Raw genomic sequence first — 27,081 nt, forward strand, 5'->3', positions numbered from 1 at the left:
GCATGCGCCACCATGCCCAGCTAATTTTTTTTTTTTTTGTATTTTTAGTAGAGACGGGGTTTCACCATGTTGACCAGGATGGTCTCGCTCTCTTGACCTTGTGATCCACCCACCTTGGCCTCCCAAAGTGCTGGGATTACAGGCGTGAGCCACTGCGCCCGGCCGGTCATATGGCTTCTAAGAGACAGAGTGGGATCCAAAGTGCCTGGTGTCCCTCCACACCTCTATGCCATCCAGCTTATGTAGTCCAGAGACAGAAGGCTTGTGGAGAAGAGAAACTAGACTTTGGACACTGGATAGAATTCAAGTTGGGGCCGGGTACAGTGGCTCACACCTGTAATCCCAGCACTCTGGGAGGCTGAGGTGGGCAGATCACCTGAAGTCAGGAGTTCGAGACCAGCCTGACCAACATGACGAAACCCTGTCTCTACTAAAAATACAAAAATTAGCCAGGTATGTTGGTGTGCACCTGTGATCCCAGCTACTCAGGAAGCTGAGACGAAAGAATCACTTGAACCTGGGAGGTAGAGGTTGTGAGCAGAGATCACGCCATCGCACTCCAGCCTGGGCAACAAGAACAAAACTGTCTCAGAAAAAAAAAAAAAAAGGAATTTAGAGGATCAGGGAGAATAGAGGGTGGGGTACCTTCCAGGTAGGTAGGGGAGTGGTTTGGCCAAGGGCAGGGAGGTGGGAATGGTGCGTGGACAGCACAGGGAAGGCCTGACTGCAGAGGTGGATCCTTTTAGGAGAACAGGTTCATATAAAATGGGAAAAGCAAGGTCAGGTTAGAAGAATCCTAACTGCCAAGAAGGGTTTGGACTTGATTCAGGAGGCACTAGTGAGTCTTGCAGGTTCTTGGGCTGGGAAGTGACATAATTAAAGTGATTCACCTGGAAGTGAATTCATACAGGAGGAATTCGCTGTAAGGAGGCAAATTGGGAATCTTTGCATGTCAGCGCGTCAGCAGAGGCAGGTGGAGATAGCTCATGCCCTCACAGGACCTGCAGTCAGCATGGGGGCCGGACGTTCAACAAGAGCGAGCACTGGCTGGCCATGATGCTCACACCTGTAATCCCAGCACTTTGGGAGGGGATGAGGTGGGCAGATGCCTGAACCCAGGAGTTTGAGACCAGCCTGGGCAATGTGGCAAAACCCTGTCTTCACACACACACACGCACAAATTAGCCAGGTGTGGTGGCACACACCTATAGACTTAGCTATTTGGGAGGCTGCAGCAGGAGGATCACTTGAGCCCAGAAGGTCAAGGCTGCAGTGAGCCGTGATCACGCCACTGCACTCCAGCCTGGGTGAGAGAGTTAGACTCTGCCTCAAAAACAAAATAAAACAAAATACCAGTATTGTGCAGGGAGCAGAAGGAGCAGAGGGAGCTGGAGTTAGGCAGGGCTTCGTGGAGGCAGAAACATTTGATCTGACTCCTCAGGGTCAAGCAGGAACTGTCCCAGTGATGAGATAGGTGGAATGTCTTGAAGGAATAGAATCTGGAGATGAAATATATCTGAGAAGTAGCCTGAAGATAAAATGGGGGAAATTTGCTCAGCAAAGTCAAGTGACATCATGGAAAGCCTGCTGGGTTGGCAGACCACATGGTGACCTCAGAAGGTTATTTCTTTCCCATGTACCTGGGCCCAAAGCCAGCTAACAGGAGGTGAGGAAGGAAGGGCTGGGAGAGGAAGCAGCAGCAGGAGGTTTGGGTTATGGTCTGAGAGTCCAGCAGGAGTGCTCAGCCGACGTTTTCCCAAGATGGGCCAGAGACTGCTTTGCAGGCTCGGAGGACAATTCACACACATCAAATTGTCTCTCTCTTTCTTCTAAAACATATCTTTGTATTTTCAGATTTCAAAAATAATACATGTATAAGACACTTAAATCACAGAATGATTTAACATAGAGAATAAAAATCTCCAGTTATTTGGCCAAGTGTGAAGGCTAATGCCTGTAATCCCAGTGCTTTGGGAGGCCAAGGCAGGATAATCACTTGAGACCAGGAGTTCAAGACCAGTCTGGGCAACATGGTGCGACTTTGTGTTTAAATTTAAAAATTAGACTAGGAGAACCATCCCAGCAACCCGATCGCAGCTGGTCTTCCCTGGACACCATGAACCATACTGTCCAAACCTTCTTCACTCCGCCAACACCGACCGTCCCCCCAACTATGAGATGCTGAAGGAGGAGCACAGGGTGTATGTGCTGGGGACGCCCCACAACCCTGCTTCCCCAACATCCACCGTGATCCACATCTGCAGTGAGACCTCCGTGCCTGACCATGTCGTCTGGTCCCTGTTCAACACCCTCTTCATGAACTCCTGCTGCCTGGGCTTCATAGCGGTCACCTACTCCACGATGTCTAGGGACAGGAAGATGGTTGGTGACCTGACCGGGGCCCAGGCCTATGCCTCCACCACCAAGTGCCTGAACATCTGGGCCTTGCTGCTGATCATCGTCCCAGTACTGATTCTGCAACCTATCAATAGATCGAGAAGAATCGTCCAAGCCAGGGGCCCTGCCCATGACCTGTCTTCCCCGTACTCTACCTTCCATTCCTCGCCCTGCCCCTGAGCCGAGTCCTGTCCAGCCCTTTATCCTCACACAGTTTTCTACAATGGTGTTCGATAAAGTGCAGGTGTTCCTGGAAAAAAAAAATTAGACTAAAAATTTAAAAATTAGCCAGGTGTGGTGGTGCCCACCTGTAGTCCCAGCTACTCGAGAGGCTATGGTGGGAGGATCACTAGAGCCCAGGACTTTGAGGCTGCAGTGAGCTGTGATGTCACCACTGCACTCCAGCAGAGTAAGACAGAGTGAAAGGCTGTCTCTAAAACAAAAAACAAAAAAAAACCCTCCAGGAACTAGAGTATATTAGAGTATAGTCCTTCAGAATTGTTTATATGTGAACAATTTAGAGTATATTCCTTCAGATTTGTTTATATGCGAACACTAATCTACATGTATATATTTATTTTTTATTTTTTATTTTTATTTTTTTTGAGACAGGGTCTCGTGCTGTCTCCTAGGCTGGAGTACAGTGGCACGATCTTGGCTCACTGCAACCTCCACCTCTTTAGCTCAAGTGATTTTCCCACTTCAGCCTCCCTAGTAGCTGGGACTACAGGCATGTGCCACCACACCCAGCTAATTTTTTGTAATTTTGGTAGAGATGGGGTTTCATCATGCTGCCCAGGCTGGTCTCAAACTCTTGGACTCAAGTGATCCAGCTGCCTCAACCTCCCAAAGTACCGGGATTACAGGCATGGGCCACAGCACCTGGCCTACGTTACATATATTTGAAAATAGATCATGTAGAACCGGGCACGGTGGCTCAAGCCTGTAATCCTAGCACTTTGGGAGGCTGAGGTGGGTGGATCACCTGAGGTCAGGAGTTCAAGACCCAGCCTGGCCATCATGGTGAAACCCCATCTTAAAATAAATAAATAAATAATAAATAAATAAATAGAGCATGTCTGTGTGTGTGTGTGTGTGTGTGTGTGTTAAATTTTATACAGAGACACTGTCCTGCTCTGTTGCCTAGGCTGGAGTATAGTGGCTTAATCACAGCTCAGTGCAGCCTCAACTTCCCAGGCTCAAGTAATCCTCCTACCTCAGCCTCTGGAATAGCTAGGACTACAGGCACCCACCACCATGCCCAGCCAATTAAAAAAAAAATTGTAAAAACAAGGTCTTCCTATGTCAAGTAGGCTGGTCTCAAACTCCTGGGCCCAAGTGATCCTCCTACCTCGACCTCCTAAAGTGCTGGGATTATAGGTGTGAATCATTCCACCCGGCCCTTATATAATGTTTTAAACAGAGCTTCAAAATACATAAAGTTAAAACCAATGGAACTGAAAGGAGAAACAGATAAATCTACCATTATGGCAGGAAACTACCACTACTCTCTCAATAATCAATAGAACAAGTAGACAGAAAATCATGAAGGCTATAGAACACCTAAATAGCACTAGCAACCAACTTACCCCAATTTATATTTCCGGGACACTCCACCCAACAACAGCAGAATACATACTCTTTTCAAATGCCCATGGATCATTCACCTTAAAATAGACAACATTCTGGGCCATGAAACAAACCTTAACAAACTTAAAAGAATGGAAATCATAGAAAATGCAGCCTATGTTCATAACATTATTAAATTAGAAATCAGTAACAGAAAGACATTTGGCAAATCCCTAAATACTTGTTTTTGTTTTTTGAGATGGAGTCGCTCTGTCACCCTGGCTGGAGTGCAATGGCACAATCTCAGCTCACTGCAACCTCTGCCTCCCAGGTTCAAGTGATTCTCCTGTCTCCGCCTCCGGAGTAGCTAGGATTACAGGCGCGCGCCACCATGACCAGCTAATTTTTGTATTTTTCATAGAGATGATGAGGTTTCACCACGTTGGCCAGGTGGTCTCAAACTCCTGACCTCAAGTGATCTGCCTGCGTTGGCCTCCCAAAGTGCTGGGATTACAGGCATGAGCCACTATGCCCGGCCACAAATCCCTAAGTATTTAGAGAGTAAAACAATGCACTTCTAAATAACCCATGGACCAAAGCTGAAGTCATAAGTGAAATTGGGAAATATTTTGAACTAAAGGAAGATGAAAACGTATCAAAATTTGTGAGATACAGTGAAGCAGCGCTTAGAGGGAAACAGAGCATTAAACACTTAGATTAGAAAATAAGAGGCCAGGCACATTGGTTCACGCCTGTAATCTCAGCACTTTGGGAGGCTGAGGTGGGCGGATCATTTGAGGTCAACATAGTGAGACTCCATCTCAAAAAAAAAAAGAAAAGAAAATAAGAAAGATCTCAAATCAATAACCTAAACACCTGCTTTAAGAAACTAGAGGCCGGACGTGGTGGCTCACACCTGTAATCCCAGCACTTTGGGAGGCCAAGGAGGGCAGATCACGAGGTCAGGAGATTGAGACCATCCTGACTAACATGGTGAAATCCCCGTCTCTACTAAAAATACAAAAAATTAGCTCAGTGTGGTGGTGGGTGCCTATAGTCCCAGCTACTCAGAAAGCTGAGGCAGGAGAACTGCTTGAACCAGGGAAGCAGAAGTTGCAGTGAGCCGAGATCACAGCACTGCACTCCAGCCTGTGCGACAGAGACTCCATCTAAAAAAAAAAGAAAGAAAGAAACTAGAATAAAATGAGCAAATTTAACCCAAAGCAGACAAAAGGAAGGAAATAATAAAGATAGAAAACAATGAAACTGGCCAGGCACAATGACTCACACTTGTAATTCCAGCACTTTGGGAGGCCAAGGCAAGTGGGTCACCTGAGGTCAGGAGTTCGAGACCAGCTTGGCCAACATGGTAAAACTCCGTCCCTACTAAAAATACAAAATTAGCCAGGTGTGGTGGTGCGCGCCTGTAGTCCCGGCTACTTGGCAGGCTGAGATGGCAGAACCACTTGAACCCCAGAAGCAGAGGTTGAAGTGAGCCCAGATAGCACTCCAGCCTGGGCAACTGAGTGAGTCACTCAAAAATAGCTAGATAGATGACAGAGAGATAGATAGATAGATAGACAGATAAAATCGAAAACAAACAATAGAGGAAATCAATTAAACCAAAAGCCAAAAGCTAGTTCTTTGTGGGAAAAAATCAGTAAAATTGATAAACCTTTACTCAGACTGACCAGAAAAACAGAGAAGAGACACAAACTATACATAACAGAAATGGGAAGACATCACTATAGACCGTAAAAACATTAAAAGAATAACAAAGGAATACTACAAACATAAATACCCATACATTTGACAACTTAAATAAAATTTTTAAATTCCAACTGGCCAGGCGCGATGGCTCACTCCTGTAATTCCAGCACTTTGGGAGGCTGAGGCAGGCAGATCACTTGAGGCTGGAAGTTTGAGACCAGCCTGGCCAACATGGTGAGACCCTCTTTCTACTAAAAGTACAAAAATTAGCTGGCCGTGGTGGCGCGCCCCTATAATCCCAGCTACTGAAGAGGCTGAGGCAGGAGAATCTTTTGAGCCTGAGAGGCGGAGGTTGAAGTGAGCTGAGATTGCACCACTGCACTCCAGTCTGGGCAACAAGAGCTAAAGTTCCTCTCAAAAAATAATAATAATAATAAATTAATTAATTAAACTAAAAGGTAAAATTCCTATACATCAGGATTTAAAAAAAATTGTATCTTCCGTGCTGTGTGGGAATTTTTTTTCCTTCTTCTTTACTTTTGAGATAGGATCTCACTCTGTCACCCATGCTAGAGTGCAGTGAAGCAATCATGGCTCACTGCAGCCTCAACCTCCTGGGTTCCAGTGCTCCTCCTGCCTCAGCCTCCTCAGTAGCTGGGATCACAGGTATGAGGGCACTAGCCCCAGCTAATTTTTGTATTTTTTGTAAAGACAGGGCCTTGCTATGTTGCCCAGGCTGATCTCAAACTCCTGGACTCAAGCAATCCTTCTGCCTTGACCTCCCAAAATGCTGGGATTACAGGTGTGAGGTACCACACCACACCCAGCTCACATATAATTTTTTAAACAGAGTGAAAGACACAAACAGCCAAACTCACTCAAAAAGAAATAGAGGATTTTGGCTGGGCGTGGTGCCTCACACCTATAATCCCAGCACTTTGGGAGGTCGAGGCAGGTGGATCATGAGGTCAAGAGATCAAGACCATCCTGGTCAACAAGGTGAAACCCCACCTCTACTAAAAATACAAAAAATTAGCTGGGCATGGTGGCGCGCCCCTGTAGTCCCAGCTACTCGGGAGGCTGAGGCAGGAGAATTGCCTGAACCCAGGAGGCGGAGGTTGTGGTGAGCCGAGATCGCGCCATTGCACTCCAGCCTGGGTAACAACAGTGAAACTCCGTCTCAAAAAAAAAAAAAAGAAAGAAAGAAAGAGAGGATTTTGACTGGGTATGGTGGCTCACACCTATAATCCCAACAAGTTGGAGTTGGGATTATGAGCCCAGGAGTTTAAGATCAGCCTGGGCAAGACTTCATTTCTGAAAAAAAAAAAAAAAAAGAAGAGTTTCAGTCTAGCATGTAAAGAGCTTGGAAGTCACTTCTACAGTCAAACAAGTAAAAAGCTGAACAAACTGAAAATCAACTCTTCTTTTTTTTTTTTTTTTGAGATGAAGTCTTGCTCTATTGTCCAGTCTGGAGTGCAATGGAGTGATCTCTGTTCACCACAACCCCTACCTCTTGGGTTCAAGGGATTCTCCAGCCTCAGCCTCCTGAGTAGCTGGGATTACAGGCACGTGACACCACGCCCAGCCAATTTTTGTATTTTTAGTAGAGACGGGGTTTCACCATCTTGGTCAGACTAGTCTCGAACTCCTAACCTCAGGTGATCCACCCGCCTAGGCCTCCCAAAGTGCTGGGATAACACACGTGAGCCACCGAGCCTAGCCTGAGAAATGTTCTATATCTCTACTGTCCAATACAGTAGCCACTGGACTCATTCAGCCATGGAGCACTTGAAATATGGCAAGTGTGACTGAGGAAATGAATTTTCCATTTTATTTAATTTGAATTAATTTGAATTTATGGCCGGGTTTGGAGGCTCACGCCTATAATCCTAGCAGTCTGGGAGGCAGAGGCAGGCAGACTGTCTGAACTCAGGAGTTCAAGACCAGCCTGGCCAATATGGTGAAATCTTGTCTCTACTAAAAATAGGAAAACTTAGCCAGGTGTGGTGGTGCGTGCCTGTAGTCCCAGCTACTTGGGAGGCTGAGGCATGAGAATCGATTGAACCTGGGAGGCAGAGGTTGCAGTGAGCCGAGATCACGCCACTGCACTCCAGCCTGGGCAACAGAGCAAGACTCCACCTCAAAAAATAAATAAAAATAAAAGGCCAGGCACGGTGGCTCACATCTGTAATCCAGCACTTTGGGAGGCCGAGGCAGGTGGATTACCTGAGCTCAGGAGTTCAAGACCAGCCTGGGCAACATAGTGAAACTCTGTCTCTACTAAAATATAAAAAATTAGCCAAGAGTGGTGGTGGGTGCCTGTAGTCCCAGCTACTCGGAAGGCTGAGGCAGGTGAACTGCTTGAACTCGGGAGGTGGAAGTTGCAATGAGCTGTGATCGAGCCACTGCACTCCAGCCTAGGCAACAGAGCAAGACTCTGTCTCCAAAAAACAAAAAAAAAACTAAAAATAAATAAGATAAAAATACAAAAAAAAAAAAAATTAACTGGGCATAGTGGCACATGCCTGTAATCCCAGCTCCTCAGAAGGCTGAGGCAAGATAAATTGTTTGAACTGGGGAGGTGAGCCAAGATCATGCCATTGCACTCCGACCTGGACAACAAGAGTGAAACTATGTCTCAAAAAAAAAAAGTTGTATACTTAAAGTGTGTGTACGTTACTGTCTCTAACTTATGCAGCAACAAAAAACAAGGGACAGTAACATTCTTGCCCCCAAAATGTGTGACTTTATATCATCTTAAATAAAAATTTTAAAGCAGAACATTTCCAATATACATTAAAATATATAAATCTGAAAATATTGGTATACCATCTAAAATTACTCCCTGTAGACCAAGGATTTAAGTACCATACTTTGGTTAATGCATTCCAGGCACTCTGGGGGTTTTATATAAGCTGGTGCTTGGATGCTGGCAAACCTGGAGAAATGCTGAGGCCAAGTGGAAATTGTGTAGCTAGGATCCTGCTTTGTCACCAGCCTGGGCTGGGGTTATTGAATGCCAGTGCTCTGCTTCAAGGCACATGCCAGAAGCCTGGAGGGCGGGGAGGGAGATGAACTGAGAAAGGGGGCAAAGAAAAAGGGCCAAGGGCGGATTCCCTCACACTCTGGCCCTTAGCCCAAGTCTTGGACTCCTGACCTCACCACAGACGAAATAGATGTAAAACAAGCCAATTGGTGTCCAAGTGGGAAGGGTGCCAGCCATAATTTTTGCTTCCCAAGGAATCAATAATACTCATTCTTATGATTCATGTTCATCCTATTTTATTCCAAAGCACTTTACCGAAAAGCCCCTTGGCCCAGACAAAAAGCTCAGGGCCAGGAGCCAGGACACCTGGACTCCAGATCTGCATGCGGAAGATTTGGAACGTTCTTGGGGGGTCCCAAGTTCTCTCACTGTAATGCCATCTGCAGAAGATTTCACAGTTTTACATACATCATCTCATTTGACCTTCATCCTTGGTGAGAAGCGCAAAATAAATAGGACTGCTATTCTAACTTTACAGATATGGAAACTGAGATCAGGCAAGGTTAATAAGACACTCAGAGGCCGGGCATGGTGGCTCACGCCTGTAATCCCAGCACTTTGGGAAGCCAAGGCGGGTGGATCACCTGAGGTCAGGAGTTTGAGACCAGCCTGGCCAACATGATGAAACCTGTCTCCAAAAAAAAAAAAAATGACACTCAGATTCATACTATCAAGAAGAGGGAAAGCTGGGACTTTTGATTCCAAACCCTTTGCTCTTTCCTACTCAAAACAATAAAATCAGTTTTATGCCTCACTTTTCCTTTTTTTTACATATTATAATAGGGTGTGTGTGTGTCTGTAGATGCAGGGTCTTGCTATGTTGTCTAAGCTGACCTCAAACTCCTGGGCTCAAGTGATCCTCTCGCCTCGGTCACCTCAAGTGCTGGGATTACAGGTGTGAGCCTAGCCCACCAAGCCTCACTTTTAGCCCAGTGTGAATCTGCACAAATTGCCCTGTGTATGTTCCAAGGGCCGATCTGGGTTTGTAGGGCCAGAAACATGTGCAATTCCTCGGTGAGGTGGAGGTGGTCAGTGGCTCTTTTTTTTTTTTTTTTAACAGCAACGGCCTTGGGTATCACCTGGAAACTGCACGCGTCGGTGGCTCTTTGACAAAAAAAATACCAAATGATGAAAACAAAATTAAGTTCAGGGCCTTCACCAGGCCCTGCAAGTGAAGGGCCTAGAAGCTGAAATTTCATTAGCATCTAGTGGTATATATCCGCTTCTTCTACATGCCAATGCTCTCGGAAAAAAAAAAAAAAGAAGAGGACACACCAGATCTTGACAGCGTTTCCTTCCTGTTTGTAACGTGACAGAAGTGGGATGTGGAAGTCCTGGGAAAGGAATCTCATTTCTCCCAGGAGACAAGAGGAATTACAGCAGCACCGAGGCCGGCCGAGTGAAGGAGAAGCCTGCGTGCCAGGGGAGAGTAGAAAGGGGCTGGGTGACCCAGCTGGCCGAGATGCAGGCAGTAGAGTGTCGGTGTGGGAGACTGACAGCCTGAGAGCCAGGAGCAATGGCGCTGCCCCAGGAGCGGTGGCCCAGGCTGGAGGCTGGGCCTGTTGGAAGCACGCTTCCTTCAGACGGTCTTCTGGCTCCCTGCGTCCTGTCCTGATAACCTTTCCTCTGAGAAGGGAAGGCGAAGACAGACAACCACGGCCATGGCAGTGCAAGGGTGGGCGGCGGACCCCGTCCAGGCCTTTCATCACCGGCCTGCAGGATAGTGAAGCGGGGGGGGGTCTCGGTGGAGGCTGCCCCGCTGCCGCCCGGGCAGCGAGGCCGAGATGCCGAGCTCCCCTCCCAGCTGCCCGCCGCCGCCGGGGGGCAGCGCCTGCGGCCTGCTTTCCCAGGGCTGGCCGAACCTTTTGACAAACATTGCGTGGCAGGGATTGGCTGGTCCGGGCGTGACGCCGGTAACAACAAAGGTGGAGTTGGAAGAAATTAGATTAAAGGAGAGGAAAAAAATTAAAGGGGGAGCTGGCAGAGGACAGGAGGTAGAGACCGAGGGGAGATTCGCGAAGCGGTGTCTCTCCCGGTTCCGACTACCCCACGCCCCAACCCCAGAAGATTCCTCGCACAAACCCACTGGGATTTTGCTCCTTCCCCCACCCCGGCCCAGTGGCCGATGCCGGGGTAGGAAGGATAGCCGCTGCTTCTTGAAAAATCCCGAAACTCCCACTCTGACACCCCTCACTACGACCCAGGGGGAGAACTTTTTGCTCGGACTCCTCAGATCCTAAACCTAGCCAAGAGGGGAACATTGAGAAGCTCGTCCTAAAACCCGGAAGGCCCTCGCGGAGCACGGAGATCGGATAAGGCGGGGTGCTCCCCTGGTTTTCCGATGTGTTGCAAATCTAAGGGCTTCTTTCTAGCTTTTTTTTTTCTTGTAACTCCCCCCCGCCCCGCTTTTGCTTCTGGGTTGCAAAAGCAAAGAGCAATAAAAAAAAAAAAAAAAAAAAAAAAAAAAAACCGCGCACACACTCAGACACACACCAGTGGCGACAGGGGAGAGAGTTGGAAAGACGCAGGAGAGAAGCAGGAGGCAGGAGGCAGCGGGGATGGAGCAATGGGAGCGGGAAGCAGTCAGGTTTTCTCGCAAATCCCCCTCTGGCCTCACGCCGTCTCGCCGGCCCCGGCAGGGGAGCGAGGAGCCGGGCGAACAGATGGAGGAGTGGAGCTCGCTCTAGGCAGCTGGGCTTGGCCGGAGAATGGAGGAGCCACCAAGCGACCGGCTGATTGGAAGAGAAACGCAGAGCGATGGAGGCGGGGGTAGGAGGACGATTTCTCTGCGGGGACTGGCGGCGGCGTACACGCCCGGGTCGGGCGCTGCAGAGCTTGGCTGGCTTTCAACCCGCGCTTGCCGGCTCCAGCTCCGCGCGCCCCCCACCCCTAGCCCTCCCGGCGGCTCCGCAGGTGAGTGCGAGCTAGGGGCAGAAAGATCCAAAAGTCTCAACACGCCCGCCCTGCAAAAAAGGAAAAAAAAAAGGAAAAGGAAGAAAAGCATTTTTCTTAAAAAAAAATTTTTGTGCAACCCCTAGAGCAGTGGGAGGGAAGGGGTGAGGCTGAGCAGCCCGGAGGAGGCGGAGGGGCCAGGCGAGGCCGCGGTGGCCCGGGAGGCGGCGGCGCCGAGGCGGCTCTGACGGGCAAGCGCTTGGAGCGGCGCTGCGCTGCGCCGAGGCGGGCGGGCGGGCGGAGCGGGGCGGGCGGAGCGCGGCGCGTGGGGCTCGCCATTAGCCGTCGCTCCGCTTCGCCATCTCGGGCTTTGTCTGGCGACTTGCTGCCCCGGCGTCGGCTGCAGCGGAGCTGCGGCTCGGCTATTCGGCCCGCCGCGCCCCCAGGTGCCCCCGGCCCGCGCTCCCGTCCACACGCTCGGTAAGTGAGCCCGGGAGCCGCGGATTTCGGGTGAGAGGGGTCGCTACGAGTGGCGGCGGTGCCGCCGATCTCCATGCGCCCGGGCAGGCCTGGGGAGCCATGCCGGGCTGGATTGAACCGGCTCCCAGAGCGGCTCCTCCGCCGAAGCCCGTCGTTCCCTCGCCGTCTCCGGGGTGTAAAGAGCAATGGGGATTTTTTTTTTTTAATGCAGAGGTTTTCGTTTTAGGTTTTTTTTTTTTTTTTTAAGTTTCGTATGTGCCGTTCGGCAGTGAGAGGACCGCGAGGTAGGCACTGAAGCCGAACGCCGCGATCGGAGTGCGTGCGCCCCAAGCCAGTGGCCACGCTCCGGGGGATGAGGGTGGGCGCGGATCGCTCGCTCCGGGAGGCGGGAGAAAGCTGGCCTGGAAGCCCTAGTCTGAGCTGGGAGGACTTGGGGGAGAGCTCCGGAGCAGAGCTGTGGGCGCCCCCCGAGCCTCTCCAGCCGACGGGGGCTTCTTTGGGCACCCTCTCCGCCGCCGCACCTCGGCCCTCCCTCCAGTGCCGGCGGAGCCTGTTAGTTCCCCCGCGGGTCTGGCGAGGTCGCTCTCGGCGCCCGCCTGCCCGCCTCGGCTCCGAGCCCCGCCGCCATCCGGGCGGCTGCGTGTCTCCCTGCCCCGGCCCCCCCCCTCCGGCGGCGGCGGCAGCAGCAGCAGCAGCCGCCGCCGCCGCCGCCACCACCACCACAACCACCACCCCCCTCCCCTCCTTCCTTCCCTCCGCCTCGGCCGCCCGGGTCCCCCCAGCTCCCGCCCCTCCTCCCAGCTGCCCCCCGCGGAGCCCGCCCGGGCAGGCTGTGGGAGGGAGCGGAGCCGGCGAGGCGGGCGGGCTGGCGCTCGCTCCCCGGGGGTCGGTGTGCGCTCTACGGGGAAGGACGCGCTCGCTGCCCCGCTTCTCCCGCCCCCCTCCCGCTCCTCCTCCTCCCTTCTCCCTCCTCCTCCCCGCTCCGGCGGCTGAGGCTGCGGCGGCGGCGGGGGGTGTGCGAGCTGAGGCCGGGGCCGGCGGCAGGCGGGCTGCCTGCAGGCGGAGGGCGCTGTGCTTTGTGCTTTTCGCCGCGAGGAGCAGCAGGCAGCAGCCACAGCCACAGCCGCCGCCGCCGCCACAGCAGCAGCAGCCGCCGCCCCAGCGCCGCCGCCTCGCCCGGAGGAGGAGCCGCTGCCGCCGCGGGAGGGAGCTGCGGCTGTGCCCGGCCGAGCGGGGGAGGGCGCCGCCGCTCAGAGCCGGGGAGGGAGTCGCCGGAGCGGGAAGCCTGGAGGCCGCGCTGCGCCGGGTAACCGAGGCGGCTGAGGACGCGCGCTGGGGTCGGGGCCTGACGGCAGGGAGCGAACCGCGGGGTGCGGTGGGCGCCTGGCTGGGACCCGGAGCGACCTCCGAGCAGGGGACCGGGCGCGAGCAGACCAGGGCACTGGAGAGGACGCCGAAAGCCGGGGGAGGGGAGGGCAGGGCAGGAAGCGAGGCCCGAGCCGAGCCCCAGCCGCTGGCGGAGGAGCCCGCGCTTCTCGGAGCCGGCAGGCGCAGTTCTCCCCGGCCGCCGGAGGGGGCGGCGGGGCCGGTGAGCGCTGCGCCCCCGCCTCCCGGCCGCCGTCCTCCCGCCCTCTGCTTGGCTCGGCTCCCCGGAGGCCAGGGCGGGGGCGCCGGCGGGGCTGGGCCGCAGGCTCGGGGGAGGAGGCGGCGGTTCCCGCCGCGGTCGCGCCTCTGCGCCGGGCTCCTCCGTGCGAGTCGGGGTGGCTGGGCGGCGGCAGCGCCTCTGGCCGGGGTAGGTGGCTCGGGGCGGGGGGCAGGCTAGGCCGCTTCTCTCCAGCTGCTCGCCCGCCTGGGCGGGCGGAGAAGGCGATGAGAGCCCGGGAGGGGGGAACGGCGGGAATCCGGATCCGGTCCCCGGGGGCGGTGCGGCCGCTGCGCTCCGGGGCTGGCGGCGGCTGCGCTGCGTCCGGGTCCCCGCCGGGTTGCGGAGGCGGGGGGAACCGGCCGGGGGGAGGCGGGAGGAGGAGACTGGGGCGCGTGCCCGCTTCCGTGGCCGCGCGCGCCCTTTACCCGCCCTTCCTCCTCCCCCGCCCTCCAGCCTGGGGCCTCCCCGGGGCGGGCGCTCAGAGGAGGAGGAGTTTTTTTTTGGCCGGGGTTGGGGAAGGAGGGCGGAGGGCGGAGGGCGGGCGCTTGCAGCACGCGGGAGCTGGGAGCAGGCTCTCGCGTGGGCAGAGGAGGGCGCGCGCCGCGGAGCTGGGCTGCAGGGGTTGGGGGAGGGGGGGTCAGGAAGCAGAGGAGGGGCTAACTCCCACTCCCATAGACCCTTTAAGTCCAGTAAAGTCATGGTTGGGACTCTGAGAGTGTGGACCTGCCCCCCTCCACTCTGGGCGGGGAGGGATAGAGTCATTCACCTCTCAGCCTGCCTGAGTGGGAACTGGTATGTTTTCCAAAGGGTGAGGTGGTTTTGACCCCGGGTTGCCCGGCCAGCACGACCAAGGAGGTGGCTGGACAGCTGGAGGATGAACGGAGAAGCCGACTGCCCCACAGACCTGGAAATGGCCGCCCCCAAAGGCCAAGGTAGGGGCATTCACCCCCAGCCCTCTGAAAGTTAAATCCTCTTTTTCTCATGGCTGCGGGGCTCACTCCCTTTTCAAGGGCTTCTCCATACTCTGAACTGGGCAAGAAAGTGCCTTAAGTATTTATGAATCAAGCATCTCCCACACTTGAGGTGTGGTTGAATCCAAATTATTTGGCCTGGAATGGCTCACCTCTCCTGTCCCTCGCCCTCTATGTTTGAGGAGGCATGCCTTCTGGGGTTCCCATTCAGCCTGAAGTGTGTCCCGGCGCAGTGTTCTGGAATGGGAGGAAGAATGAGTGTAGAGGAAGGGGTTGGGGAAGTTGTCTCAGGCTTTTTATTAAGACGATGAGGCTTTTATAGAGGTAGGTGGAGAAAAGGTGTTTTAAGGCCCCAAGCCATGGGCTATATGTACTCACCTAAACCTCTGCCTCATTCAGCAGTGATCAAGTCGGTATGGGGGTGGAGGGTAGGATGAAGCTGGGCAGCTGGCCATGCTTGTGGGACATTGAGGGGAGAGGGGATTATGGGTCCATGTGACCTGCTCTGCAGAAACCCTGGCCCAGGTTAGGAGATGCAAATGAAAATGGAGAGGAGTCCTTTTGACTTCTGGCCTCGGGTGGCTATTCTCCCAGCCCATCCACAGAAGCCTAGAGCTCTCTCTGGAGCTGCATATCCGTGGCTGAAAATAGCTAGTCCAGACCTGGTCTTGCCTCCCTGGGGAGTTGGGCTGACAAGACAGCTTGTTATTCTGGGGGTTCTCCCTGGAGCAGGGCCCTGAGAGCTTTTGTGCACCTGCCTACCTTACCTCAGAGCTGCTCTGTTTGCTGCTTCTGTTTCTGTTCCCTTTTTCTTGTTTGCCAGAAATTCTTCCTTGATCTATGTTGAGGGGCCAGGGGGTGGAGGATGTCTCTAACATTGGTTTCCATCTGTGCAGGAGACATCTGCATGGGTTTTCCTTACTGCCCACACCCCATTCTCAGTCCTTGCACATTTAGGGTATCCTAAACTCAGAACTTGAACTTGGCCACACATTTAGATAAAATGCCTCCCTGCTTCCCTCCTTCTCTGACAAGCTACCTGTTTCCCACAAAGCCCTGAATCACTATACCTTCATTTCCACTCCTCTTCCCTTACAATAAATAGCTGCTGGTAGCAGCCTGGCACAGGAGAAATTATAATAGCTTTGAAGCAAGCCAGACTTGTGTTCGAGCCTTGCTTTTTTTTTGTTTTTTGTTTTTCGAGATGTAGTTTCATTCTTATTGCCCACGCTGGAGTGCAGTGGCACCATCTCCACTCACTGCAACCTACACCTCCCAGGTTCAAGCGATTCTCCTGCCTCAGACTCACGAGTAGCTGGAATTACAGGCCCGTGCCACCACACCCAGCTAATTTTTGGGTTTTTAGTAGAGACAGGGTTTCACCATGTTTGCCAGTCAAACCTGGCTTTCTAGGTTTGGCATGTTCTGGACTGGAGTCCCGGCCCAGATCCAATATGGCCACAGTTCCCTTAGAGCTGAGTTATGTTTTATCTCTGCCTTCAGATGGGAAGCAACCAGGGGCTGGGATTTCCTAGGGAAAAAGGGTTGAGCACTCAATAACTGGGGAACAGAATAGGGGATAGCATGAGCCAGGCACGATAGCCTCTGTTACCCTTCACCAGACCGCTGGTCCCAGGAAGACATGCTGACTTTGCTGGAATGCATGAAGAACAACCTTCCATCCAATGACAGCTCCAAGTTCAAAACCACCGAATCACATATGGACTGGGAAAAAGTAGCATTTAAGGACTTTTCTGGAGACATGTGCAAGCTCAAATGGGTGGAGATTTCTAACGAGGTAACTGATCCCCTTCCTGACACACATGTATACACATCTCCACGTACACCCACCTCAGCCATGGTGAGGGGAAGTGAAACAGCCGGCTGTAAACAGGAAGGAAAGAGACCAGGAGAGGTGTTTGTGTGGTCGCCTGTTAGCTCTCTGCCTGCCCTCGTGCACTTTGGGAGGTGGTATGGTTGACAGCACTGGCTTAGAGTTACACCACTGTCTATCGGTCTTGAGCCGAACAGCCTGAGCTGTGCTGAGACTGAAGGAGGTGTTGGCATGGATAGCCAGGTAGAGGTCATGTAGTCCCCTTGTTGCTGGCCTTTGGTGTGCACTGACTGCCTGGGCCTCTGCAGTAGGCATGGGCCAGTGCCTGGGTGTCATGCTGCCTGCTTCATTTGGCTGTTGGCCTCTGCTCTTTGGTAAATTTAGTCTAGTGAAGAGTAGAAGAGACCCGTTGCAAGATGGGGGTATCCATGGTAAGATAGGGATATGCTACTGTGTGGTATTTTCCTTTTCTCAATTTCCCCTCTTTTCCTCCCCTCTTCCTCCAGGTGAGGAAGTTCCGTACATTGACAGAATTGATCCTTGATGCTCAGGAACACGTGAAAAATCCTTACAAAGGCAAAAAACTCAAGGTGAGTTACTAGGAAGAGGCGCATGAGGGGTAGGGGAGGAAAGGTCCAAAGAACAGATGGTATATGACCTCCATTATGTCCTTGTCCCTCCTTCCAGAAACACCCAGACTTCCCAAAGAAGCCCCTGACCCCTTATTTCCGCTTCTTCATGGAGAAGCGGGCCAAGTATGCAAAACTCCACCCTGAGATGAGCAACCTGGACCTAACCAAGATTCTGTCCAAGAAATACAAGGAGCTTCCGGAGAAGAAGAAGGTGGGGGGAGGAGAGCTAAGGTGGGAGGAGGGGAGAGGCTGGGAGCAGCTGGGGTGGTGTGGGTCAGTTGGAGGTAGGCCTTGGAGGGACCTGGCATTGGGGACGGGTGAGTCAACACAGCAGAGTAGGTCCTGATTGCCCCTTCCTCAGCCCACAAATGGTCAGGCACAGGCACCGTCACAGATGTAAACCAGACAGCAGGTGCTCAGGCCAACCTTTCCCCCTATAGAAAACCCACAGTGTTTTGTTTCATAAGGCTTTCCCCCCATCCACCTATCCTCACTGTCAGGCTGCACAGCACTTCTTCCCTCTCTGTGACGCTTCCCGTCATGGTCTCATTTGATACTTGCAGTGTCTTCGTAAAGGTAACCCCAGGAAAAGGTTATCCCAGTTTTGTGTGCAGGAGGGTTAAGTGTCCCGAGTGATACCACTGTTGATATTAGAGCAGGATAGTGTCCCAGAGTCCCAGCCAGTGCTCTTACTGCCACATCCACCTGTGAAGTACACCTCCTCTCCACACACACATGTTCACTCAAGGACACACGTTGTCCTTCCTGGCCTCATGCTGTTCCTTGCAGAGGTCGGGCACTGTCTCAGACCATCAAAGCATTAACCCTGGGCAGGGAGTTGCCCAAGCCTCCCAGGCAGGGCTAGAAGCAGTCACACGCAGAGCTCAGGAGGTCCCTCCTAGAGATAGGCCGCAAAACGCTGGAGTAGCCTGCAGATAGGACACGAGAAAGATGGGATGGGGAGAGAGGACCCAAGGAAGAGATGCTGGACGAGGAGACAGCCAGGCGTAGATGGGGAATGGCAGCGGGAAAGACAAGAAGCACATCTGCTTGGCAAGGAAACAAAGTCATACACAGCCAGTTCTCAAAAGGTGATGCTGGCCACCACCATGCTGTGAGTAGCCCTCTTTCCTGGTTGGCACACCCTGGCTGCGGACTCACATGCACTTGCTGCTGTACCCAAAAAAGAAGCCAGCTGTCTGCAACCACTGCCCAAGCAGAGCAGGGGTATGGAGTGCTGGGTTGTTGGCCCCTTTGATGAGGATGTTGGACAGTTGACTGCACGCACCCAAACACTCTCACGGGATGGGAGGGAGAGGCCAAGAGTCTGAGAGCCAGGGAAGGCCAGAAGAAACTGGTAGAGTGGATGAGGTGCTGGCCTGGGGGACACAAGACTTGGGCCTGTTCTCCTGGCTCTGAAATCACTGTGTATGGGGCCTTTGGTAAGTCACTCCACTTCTCTGGACCTGGTCTTTATGTGAGGTGAGCCAGGTCTGTGTGGTGCCCTCCAGCTCTGAAACTATTTTGTCTGAGGAGGACTGAGCTTGGGGAAGAGGAGGCTGAGCTCTGCTTCTGGTTTTCTGTGAGAACTGAGGGAAAAGGGTGCTGCCTCTGTATGCCTGGTGCTTCTCTAAGAGGCAGGGGTTGGGCTCAATTGCCATGAGCTCCTGGCACGTTCCCGTGCAACTCTTGTGAGCCTGTGAAGGCAAAAGAAGAGATGGACATTATGTGGGAGCCAAGAGAGGAGGTAGATAGGGAAGAGAAAGAGACAGATTACAAGAGGGAGGCCATGGAGAGGTGGGGAAGAATGCAGGGAGGGAGGTAGGGGGGGGTGGGAAGGCGGGGCGAGGCTGAAAATGGGGTGATGAAGGGAAGCCAAGTGGTGGGAGAGAATGAATGCGCTGAGGAGGGAGGGCTGGAGGAGCCAGGCAGCTGGGATCCTGGAGAAAGGGAGGAAGGTGATGGTGTCAGAACTGGACAGGAAGGTGTAGGGCAGCTGGCCGTGGCTTGTATTGTAAGAACTCGGTTTCCCTCCACACAGTAGTCTCCCCTCATACCTTGGAAACAGGACTCAGCCCAGCCCTGGTCCTATGTAGAGGCCACCTCCAGGGGTACAGGTTAATGTCAGCTGCCACAGACAATGAGAGGAGAGAGTGATGGGAGCAGGGCCTGCACCTGACTCCACTGGGGATTCTGGTGGTGGAGAAACGGGTGGGGGAGTGCCAGCACTGCCACTGCACACTGCATGACCGTGGGTGATGCCACGGCCCGCTCTGTGACTCCCTCGCAAGGAGAGTATAAGATGTAGGATTCAATGTCTGGGTGACCCCTGCAGCTCCCACCATCTGTGGTAGAAGCCAGCAGGTCTGCTCTGCGATGAGTCCCACGGGGAGTTGGGCAGGGCATCAGCCTCCACCCCTGAACCACAGCGTAGGAGGCCGCAGAGAGCCCACAAGGAGGGGTCTGGGTGGCTTTCGTAGCTCAGGGTGAGATACCCTTGGGTCCTGGGTGACCCCATCCCCTCCTCCCCCCAGATGAAATATATTCAGGACTTCCAGAGGGAGAAACAGGAGTTCGAGCGAAACCTGGCCCGATTCAGGTAAGGCAGTGGAGCCCAGAGGAGGGCCACGGGGCACTGGGTGCAGCTGAATAGGCTAACCCTGGCCAAAGCCTGGAGTTTGCCATCTCTGAGGCATGGAAGGAGGATGGGTCACATGAGAGCTCTAGTGTGTCATGCTCAGGGGCAGGGACAGGCAGGCAGCCACCGTCCCACTGAGCCCCAGCTGAAAGGCCGAGGAGGCTTGGTGGGTGGGGCAGCTAGCTTGGGTCAGCCCTGGCAGCGTCCCCTGCTGATCCTTGCTCCCCATGTCCTGGCTAGGGAGGATCACCCTGACCTAATCCAGAATGCCAAGAAATCGGACATCCCAGAGAAGCCCAAAACCCCCCAGCAGCTGTGGTACACCCACGAGAAGAAGGTGTATCTCAAAGTGCGGCCAGATGTGAGTGTCCGGCCAAGGGTTGGGGGTGGAGGATGCACGGTGGTGGCCAGGGGGGAGCCGCGCCAGGTCGGCTGGGCACGGTGCAGGGGAGCAGGAGAGGAGGCCCCTCCCCAAGGGTGGGCTGCATGGACAGGGCCTGGGCCAGCTGGCGTGCGAGTGTGTGCGTGCGTGCGTGTGTGAGCCAGTCCCCTTGCACCCAGGCGGGATCCCCGCCTCTCCACCTTCCCCTCCTGGCCTGTGGGGGACACTGATGTGACCTCCCATGGCCTGAGGGGGCGGGGGCCTCTGTGCCCCCTTCCCCCCTCCCCCCCAGCCCTGGCTGCTTGTGTGTGTCTGACAGCTTTTGGTTTGCAGGCCACTACGAAGGAGGTGAAGGACTCCCTGGGGAAGCAGTGGTCTCAGCTCTCGGACAAAAAGAGGCTGAAATGGATTCATAAGGCCCTGGAGCAGCGGAAGGAGTACGAGGTTAGGCTTCCGCTGCGCTCCTCCCCATCCGGCTCTTCACGAGCCTCTGCCCTCCGACTCCGTGGCCACCGCACTCTGCGGAAGGTGTCACTCCCCATTCCTCTGTTGAGGGAGGGGCCTTCTGGGCCCCTCGCCTCTGCCCCTACCTTCCCCACCCCCCAGCCCCATGAGATCTCAGGCTAGGGCAGGGCAGGGCACCACGTCTCGTGTGACACTGCTGACGCACAGCCACCCCCAGCTTTGCTCCCTGCCTGCCCTCCCCAGCGGCTCTCCCCCTGCCCCTGTCCCAGCTAACTCCACACCACGTTGCCCTCCGTCCCTCCACCTGGCTCTGCAGGAGATCATGAGAGACTATATCCAGAAGCACCCCGAGCTGAATATCAGTGAAGAGGGTATCACCAAGTCCACCCTCACCAAGGCTGAACGCCAGCTCAAGGACAAGTTTGACGGGCGACCCACCAAGCCACCTCCGTGAGCGCTGCCCTGGGGTGGGTGGGCGAGTGGGCAGCTGGGGAGTTGGGCCGGGTTCTGTGGGCGAGGAGGCCTGCTGCCCTGCACGCTCACGGGCTGCACCTCTCTCCCCACGGCTCCTATAGGAACAGCTACTCGCTGTACTGCGCAGAGCTCATGGCCAACATGAAGGACGTGCCCAGCACAGAGCGCATGGTGCTGTGCAGCCAGCAGTGGAAGCTGCTATCCCAGAAGGAGAAGGATGCCTATCACAAGAAGTGTGACCAGGTGAGCTGTGGCAGGGGCCACCCTGCCTTGGGGTTTTGAAGCATGAGGTCTGACCCCAGCTTAGGCCAGTCAGTTCTTGGCGGCATATATCTCAGATACTTATTTCCAGTTCGGTGTTGGGCTGGGCTGGGCTGGGCTTAGAGCTGAGCCCGTCCAGGCAGGGAGTCCAGCCCACGCCCAGGCTCTGGAGGCCCACTGAAGGTCACTGTCCTCTGAGTACTGCAGGGTCTCTGGTGACGCTGTCTCCAGACTGATCCTGACTCCACTCACTTTCCCAGAAAAAGAAAGATTACGAGGTGGAGTTGCTCCGTTTCCTCGAGGTGAGTGTTCCTCCGGTAGGGCACTGGGCAGAGAGGACTGGGGCTTGGCAGGCAGAGCCCTCGTGAGCCCCTGGGGATAGGGCACCATGCAGCCCTATAGGGCACCGTGCCAGCCGTGCAGCCCCATGCTCTTGTCTCCTGCCCAGAGCCTACCCGAGGAGGAGCAGCAGCGGGTCCTGGGGGAGGAGAAGATGCTGAACATCAACAAGAAGCCAGCCACCAGCCCTGCCTCCAAGAAGCCAGCCCAGGAAGGGGGCAAGGTGGGCAGGGGGCGCGGCCGCGCAGGCGGGGGTGGGCAGGACTGGGCTCGTTGGCTGGCAGCACCCACGGACCCCGACCCTCCTCACCTGGACAGGGCGGCTCCGAGAAGCCCAAGCGGCCCGTGTCGGCCATGTTTATCTTCTCCGAGGAGAAGCGGCGGCAGCTGCAGGAGGAGCGGCCTGAGCTCTCGGAGAGCGAGCTGACCCGCCTGCTGGCCCGAATGTGGAACGACCTGTCTGAGAAGAAGAAGGTCAGGCTGCCTGGTGGAGAGCCGCTACCCCCAGGGGGGCTGCGAGGGCCCCTCTTCCCCTCGGCAGTCCACGCTACCTGGCCGCCTGGGCCTCGCGGGGCCTGGGCTGGGACGTGGGGCCGGCGCCCAGCAGCCGGAAGGCGGGAAGCTGTCAGCTGAGCGCCGCGGGCCAGGCGGGGGCGAGGCCTGGGCGGGAGACATCTGCACCAGCCCACGGCTCTGCCCGCCCCGCGGGTGCGCCTAGGCTGCTGCGCGGGGAGCGCGCGCCCCCTAGGGGTGGGCGGAAGGCTGACGTCCTGGCCATCCCCGCAGGCCAAGTACAAGGCCCGGGAGGCGGCGCTCAAGGCACAGTCGGAGAGGAAGCCTGGTGGGGAGCGTGAGGAACGGGGCAAGCTGCCTGAGTCCCCCAAGAGAGCCGAGGAGATCTGGCAACAGAGCGTCATTGGCGACTACCTGGCCCGCTTCAAGGTGACAGAGGTGGAACAGGGTAGTACTTCAGCCTCCAGCCCCGGGTGACCCCTCGGCTGATACCCTTATCGTTCCCCAGAATGACCGGGTGAAGGCCTTGAAAGCCATGGAAATGACCTGGAATAACATGGAGAAGAAGGAGAAACTGATGTGGATTAAGAAGGCAGCCGAAGACCAAAAGCGATACGAGGTAGTAATGGGGCTGGGGCCACCCCATTCATTGAAAGCTTGGGAGCTCCCCTTTGGGAGGGCAACTCTGAGCCAGAAGGCCCAGCCTTGGTCTGTTACCCTCAGCAAGGCTCAGCTTCCTTCTCTGAACCCCTGTCTCTCAGTAAGGTGGGGGTGACAATGCTAGCCTCCAGGCTGACTCAGGACATGAGCACAGTTGTAAACTGTGGTGCTTGCTGCAAACCTGAGTTGTTAGGAAGTTGCTCACTAGCTGTGCCTGTTTCATCTCCTCCCCGGCACAGAAAAGACAGAGACCAGGCACGGTGGCTCACACCTGTAATCCCAGTACTTGGGGAGGCCCAGGCGGGTGGATCATGAGATCAGGAGATCGAGACCATCCTGGCCAACATGGTGAAACCCCGTCTCTACTGAAAATACAAAAATTAGCCAGGCATGGTGGCATGCACCTGTAATCCCAGCTACCCGGGAGGTTGAGGCAGGAGAATCACTTGAACCTCGGAGGCGGAGGTTGCAGTGAGCCAAGATCACACCACTGCACTCCATCCTGGGCAACAGAGTGAGACTCCATCTCAAAAAAAAAAAAAAAGAAAGAAAGAAAAGAAAAAACAGCCAGCCAAGGTGCTGATGGCATGGGGCAGAAGGCAGCAGTATTTTAGGGGTGGGACTGGGGTTGAGTGTGACCTTTCTCCCTCCAGAGAGAGCTGAGTGAGATGCGGGCACCTCCAGCTGCTACTAATTCTTCCAAGAAGATGAAATTCCAGGGAGAACCCAAGAAGCCTCCCATGTGAGCCTGGGGGTTAGAGCCTGCCCTGGGGGTGGGGGAGGGTCAGGGCTGGAGGGCTGCTTTGTTGGGGTCCTGACCCTCCTTGTATCACCCCCACCTCCCAGGAACGGTTACCAGAAGTTTTCCCAGGAGCTGCTGTCCAATGGGGAGCTGAACCACCTGCCACTGAAGGAGCGCATGGTAGAGATCGGCAGCCGCTGGCAACGCATCTCCCAGAGCCAGAAGGAGCACTACAAAAAGCTAGCCGAGGAGCAGCAAAAGCAGTACAAGGTGCACCTGGACCTCTGGGTCAAGGTGAGAGGGCAAGGGACCCTTGGAAGGAAGAGGGAGGCATTGTGCTGGCTGGTCTCATGATTTCATTCCATGCCCTTGCAGTCCTGCAGGATAACCATTACTATTACCCTTTTATTTTTATCTTCTGAGACACAGTCTCACTCTCTCACCTAGGCTGGAGTGCAGTGGTGTGATCTTGGCTCACTGGAACCTCCACCTCCCAGGTTCAAGCAATTCTCCTTCCTCAGCTTCCAGAGTAGCTGGGGCTACAGGCGTATACCATCGTACCCGGCTAATTTTTGTGTTTTTAGTAGAGACAGGGTTTCACCATGTTGGCCAGGCTGGTCTCGAACTCCTGATACACCCACCTTGGCCTCCCAAAGCACTAGGATTACAGTTTCAAGCCACTGCACCCGGCCACCATCACCCTTTTAAAAATAAGGAAACCAAGGTTCAGAGAGGTTAAGTAACTTGCCCAAGGTCACACAGTAAGTAGAAGAATCCAAATCAGACTGCCTCCTCCATCCGGGACCACAGGGCCTCTCCTAGACTTCTGGCCTTTATGCTTCCCAACTTTGTGCTTTGGTTGAGTAGTCGGATCTGAAGTGGAGAGAATCACCTGTGTCCTTCCCACTCACCAGGACAGGTTAGCCAAGGACCCAGGAAGATTGTGGGGATTTGCTGTTTCAGGAGTTTGGCGAGCTCCACTGCTTCATCAGTAGCTCAAGGGTTTGGTGTTGGGGTATGGTTGATGATGCCAAGCTGACTCATCATGGGGGCACTTCTTTGAAGTGAGGAAGACTCTGATAGGAGCGTCCATTTGCGTAGAGCAATGGGGAGAATGTTTAGAGAAGGACTCAGGGCATCAAAAGCAGAAATATCAGTGTTTGGTCCAGTGCAATGGCTCATGCCTCTAATCCTAGCACTTTGGGAGGCTGAGGTGCAAAGGATCATTTGAGGCCAGGAGTTCAAGACCATCCTGGGCAACATAGCGGGACCCCTGTCTCTACAAAAAATTTAAAGTTATCCTGGTGTGGTGGTACATGCCTATAGTCCCAGCTACTCTGGAGGCTGAGTTGAAAGGATCACTTGAGCCTGGGAAGGTCAAGGCTGCAGTGAGCTGAGATTGTGCCACTGCACTCCAGCCTGGGTGACAGAGCAAGACCCTGTTTTTAAAAAAAAAAAAAAAAATTGGAGCTGTGTTCTCAGTCCCCGGGGGCTTTCTACAGAGACCCAAAGTCTAGGGAGCCTGGGAGGGTGAGATGGGGTGATGATACATAAATGCTCAGCCCACTGCCCAGCCCTGGGCCAGGATGCTCAGTCAGCAGTAGTTGGCTGTGTTCCAACCCTTGCCACTTCTGTCTCCCCCAGAGCCTGTCCCCCCAGGACCGTGCAGCATATAAAGAGTACATCTCCAATGTGAGTCTGGGAGCAGAGCAGAGTGGGGTAGGGGTGGGGGAATTCAGGGGTGTCTGGAACTCATGGCTGCCACCTTCATGTCCCCATCCTGCAGAAACGTAAGAGTATGACCAAGCTGCGAGGCCCAAACCCCAAATCCAGCCGGACTACTCTGCAGTCCAAATCGGTAAGGAGCCCCCCCAGATATGAGGGGGGTGGGGGGGGCTGCCTGAAGTGGCTGGGCAGAGACCAGAGAACGCTGATGTGCCTCTGTCCATCCAAGGAGTCCGAGGAGGATGATGAAGAGGATGAGGATGATGAGGATGAAGATGAAGAAGAGGAAGATGATGATAATGGGGACTCCTCTGAAGATGGCGGCGACTCCTCCGAGTCCAGCAGCGAGGATGAGAGCGAGGATGGGGACGAGGTACATAGCATGGGCAGACAGGGCACGGTGGGAGGGGAGGGGAGTCCTGCCATGAGGGCCACCTGGGGACCCTGTGCATCCTTTCTCACCCCCCAGAATGAGGAGGATGACGAGGACGAAGATGACGACGAGGATGATGACGAGGATGAAGACAATGAGTCAGAGGGCAGCAGCTCCAGCTCCTCCTCCTCAGGAGACTCCTCAGACTCTGACTCCAACTGAGGCTCAGCCCCACCCCAGGGCAGCCAGGGAGAGCCCAGGAGCTCCCCTCCCCAACAGACCACCTTTGTTTCTCCCCCATGTGCTGTCCCCTGCCCCCTGGCCTCCCCCACTTTCTTTCTTTCTTTTTAAAAAAAAAAATACGGTGGGGGTAGGGGGCTGGAGGAGCCCAGGCCAGGACTCTGCAGCCTCAGAGACATCAGCCCTTGGGGGTCCTCCTCCAGGGACAGCAACCATCAGACTAAGCCAGCACCGGCCTGGCCCAGCCCACCCCACCCACTTCTGCACTTGCGGTTCCGGCATGGACAATGGACCAGAGAGTGGGGGTGGAGGGTCCCAAAGAGTTTGATGAGGCCCTCCACACCTGCGGCCCAACCCAAGGTGGGGTGGAAGCTTGAGGAGGACCCATTTCTTCCCAGAGGGGCCTGCTGCCTGGACCTCTGCATTGGAACTGGAGGCAGGGAACGTGGGGAGAGGAGGGCCAGTGCCTTCGAGAAAACAGGCGCTGCCCTGGTGGCCCTCTCCCCTGCCCCCTGCAGGAAGGAGCTGCCTGGACCCGCTCATGGGGGAGGGGGCACAAGTGTTTTTTATATATGTGTATATATTTTTTTTTAAGCTCTGAGCTGTCAACGAGACGTTTCCTACCGATCTCGGCTGCCGTCTCTGTTGTCATTTCTGGGAGAGGGAGGGTTTAGGGGGTAGGTTTGGAACTTTTTAAAAATGGTCTTGATGTGTTGTGTGTGTGGGGGAGACAGAGTGTGTGTGTGTGTGTGTGTGTGTGTGTGTGTGTGTGTGTGTTCCTGTACATAGCATGGGTGCAGCTGTGGATGTGTGAGTGTGTGTGTGTGTTGTGTGTGTAAGGGGGTCTGTCCTAGAGCCCACCTCCGTTTGTTGTGAATCTGGAAAAAGGGTCAGTGAGGGCCGGGAGATGTTGACCCTGGTGAGAGCAGGCTGAGGCTGCCCTGTTCTCCACATCCTCTGTTTTGCCCAGTCTCTGATTCCATTAGGGGGAGTGTGCTCAGATGCTTCCCAGACCAGGCTCCCTCTGCCAGGGTCACATGCATCGGAGCTGCTGGTCTCCATTGTCCAGCAGGAAGGCAGAAAGGTGGGCAAG

At 54.7% G+C, this 27,081-nt stretch overlaps 1 protein-coding gene and 1 pseudogene across 3 annotated transcripts; both read left to right on the top strand.

Annotated features, from left to right (window-relative positions):
• The first annotated feature begins 262 nt into the window (after positions 1-262).
• Positions 263-2,599, top strand: LOC105711295 (interferon-induced transmembrane protein 3-like; annotated as a pseudogene).
• Positions 2,600-13,351: 10,752 nt separating this feature from the next.
• UBTF (upstream binding transcription factor) lies at positions 13,352-26,615 on the top strand. Of its 3 annotated transcripts, XM_021673689.2 has the most exons (21): positions 13,352-13,400; positions 14,547-14,671; positions 16,333-16,508; positions 17,051-17,134; positions 17,232-17,387; positions 19,711-19,775; positions 20,055-20,175; positions 20,530-20,640; positions 20,978-21,111; positions 21,237-21,378; positions 21,657-21,698; positions 21,845-21,958; positions 22,054-22,209; positions 22,522-22,677; positions 22,757-22,867; positions 23,562-23,650; positions 23,755-23,944; positions 25,295-25,342; positions 25,437-25,508; positions 25,605-25,748; positions 25,845-26,615. In XM_021673689.2, the coding sequence occupies exons 2-21, from the start codon at positions 14,614-14,616 to the stop codon at positions 25,968-25,970; spliced, it is 2,295 nt and encodes a 764-aa protein (XP_021529364.1). In that variant the 5' UTR covers positions 13,352-13,400; positions 14,547-14,613; the 3' UTR covers positions 25,971-26,615. The 3 variants fall into 3 exon arrangements, with proteins under 3 accessions (XP_021529364.1, XP_064225661.1, XP_012299398.1); XM_064369591.1 differs by lacking the exons at positions 13,352-13,400; positions 22,054-22,209 and having other exon boundaries at positions 14,373-14,671; XM_012443975.3 differs by lacking the exons at positions 13,352-13,400; positions 20,530-20,640 and having other exon boundaries at positions 14,373-14,671.
• The last annotated feature ends 466 nt before the right edge of the window (positions 26,616-27,081 follow it).

Source organism: Aotus nancymaae, unplaced genomic scaffold (assembly GCF_030222135.1).
Source record: "Aotus nancymaae isolate 86718 unplaced genomic scaffold, 86718_ANA_hifiasm-v0.15.2.pri h1tg000089l, whole genome shotgun sequence".
Classification (NCBI taxonomy): Eukaryota; Metazoa; Chordata; class Mammalia; order Primates; family Aotidae; genus Aotus; species Aotus nancymaae.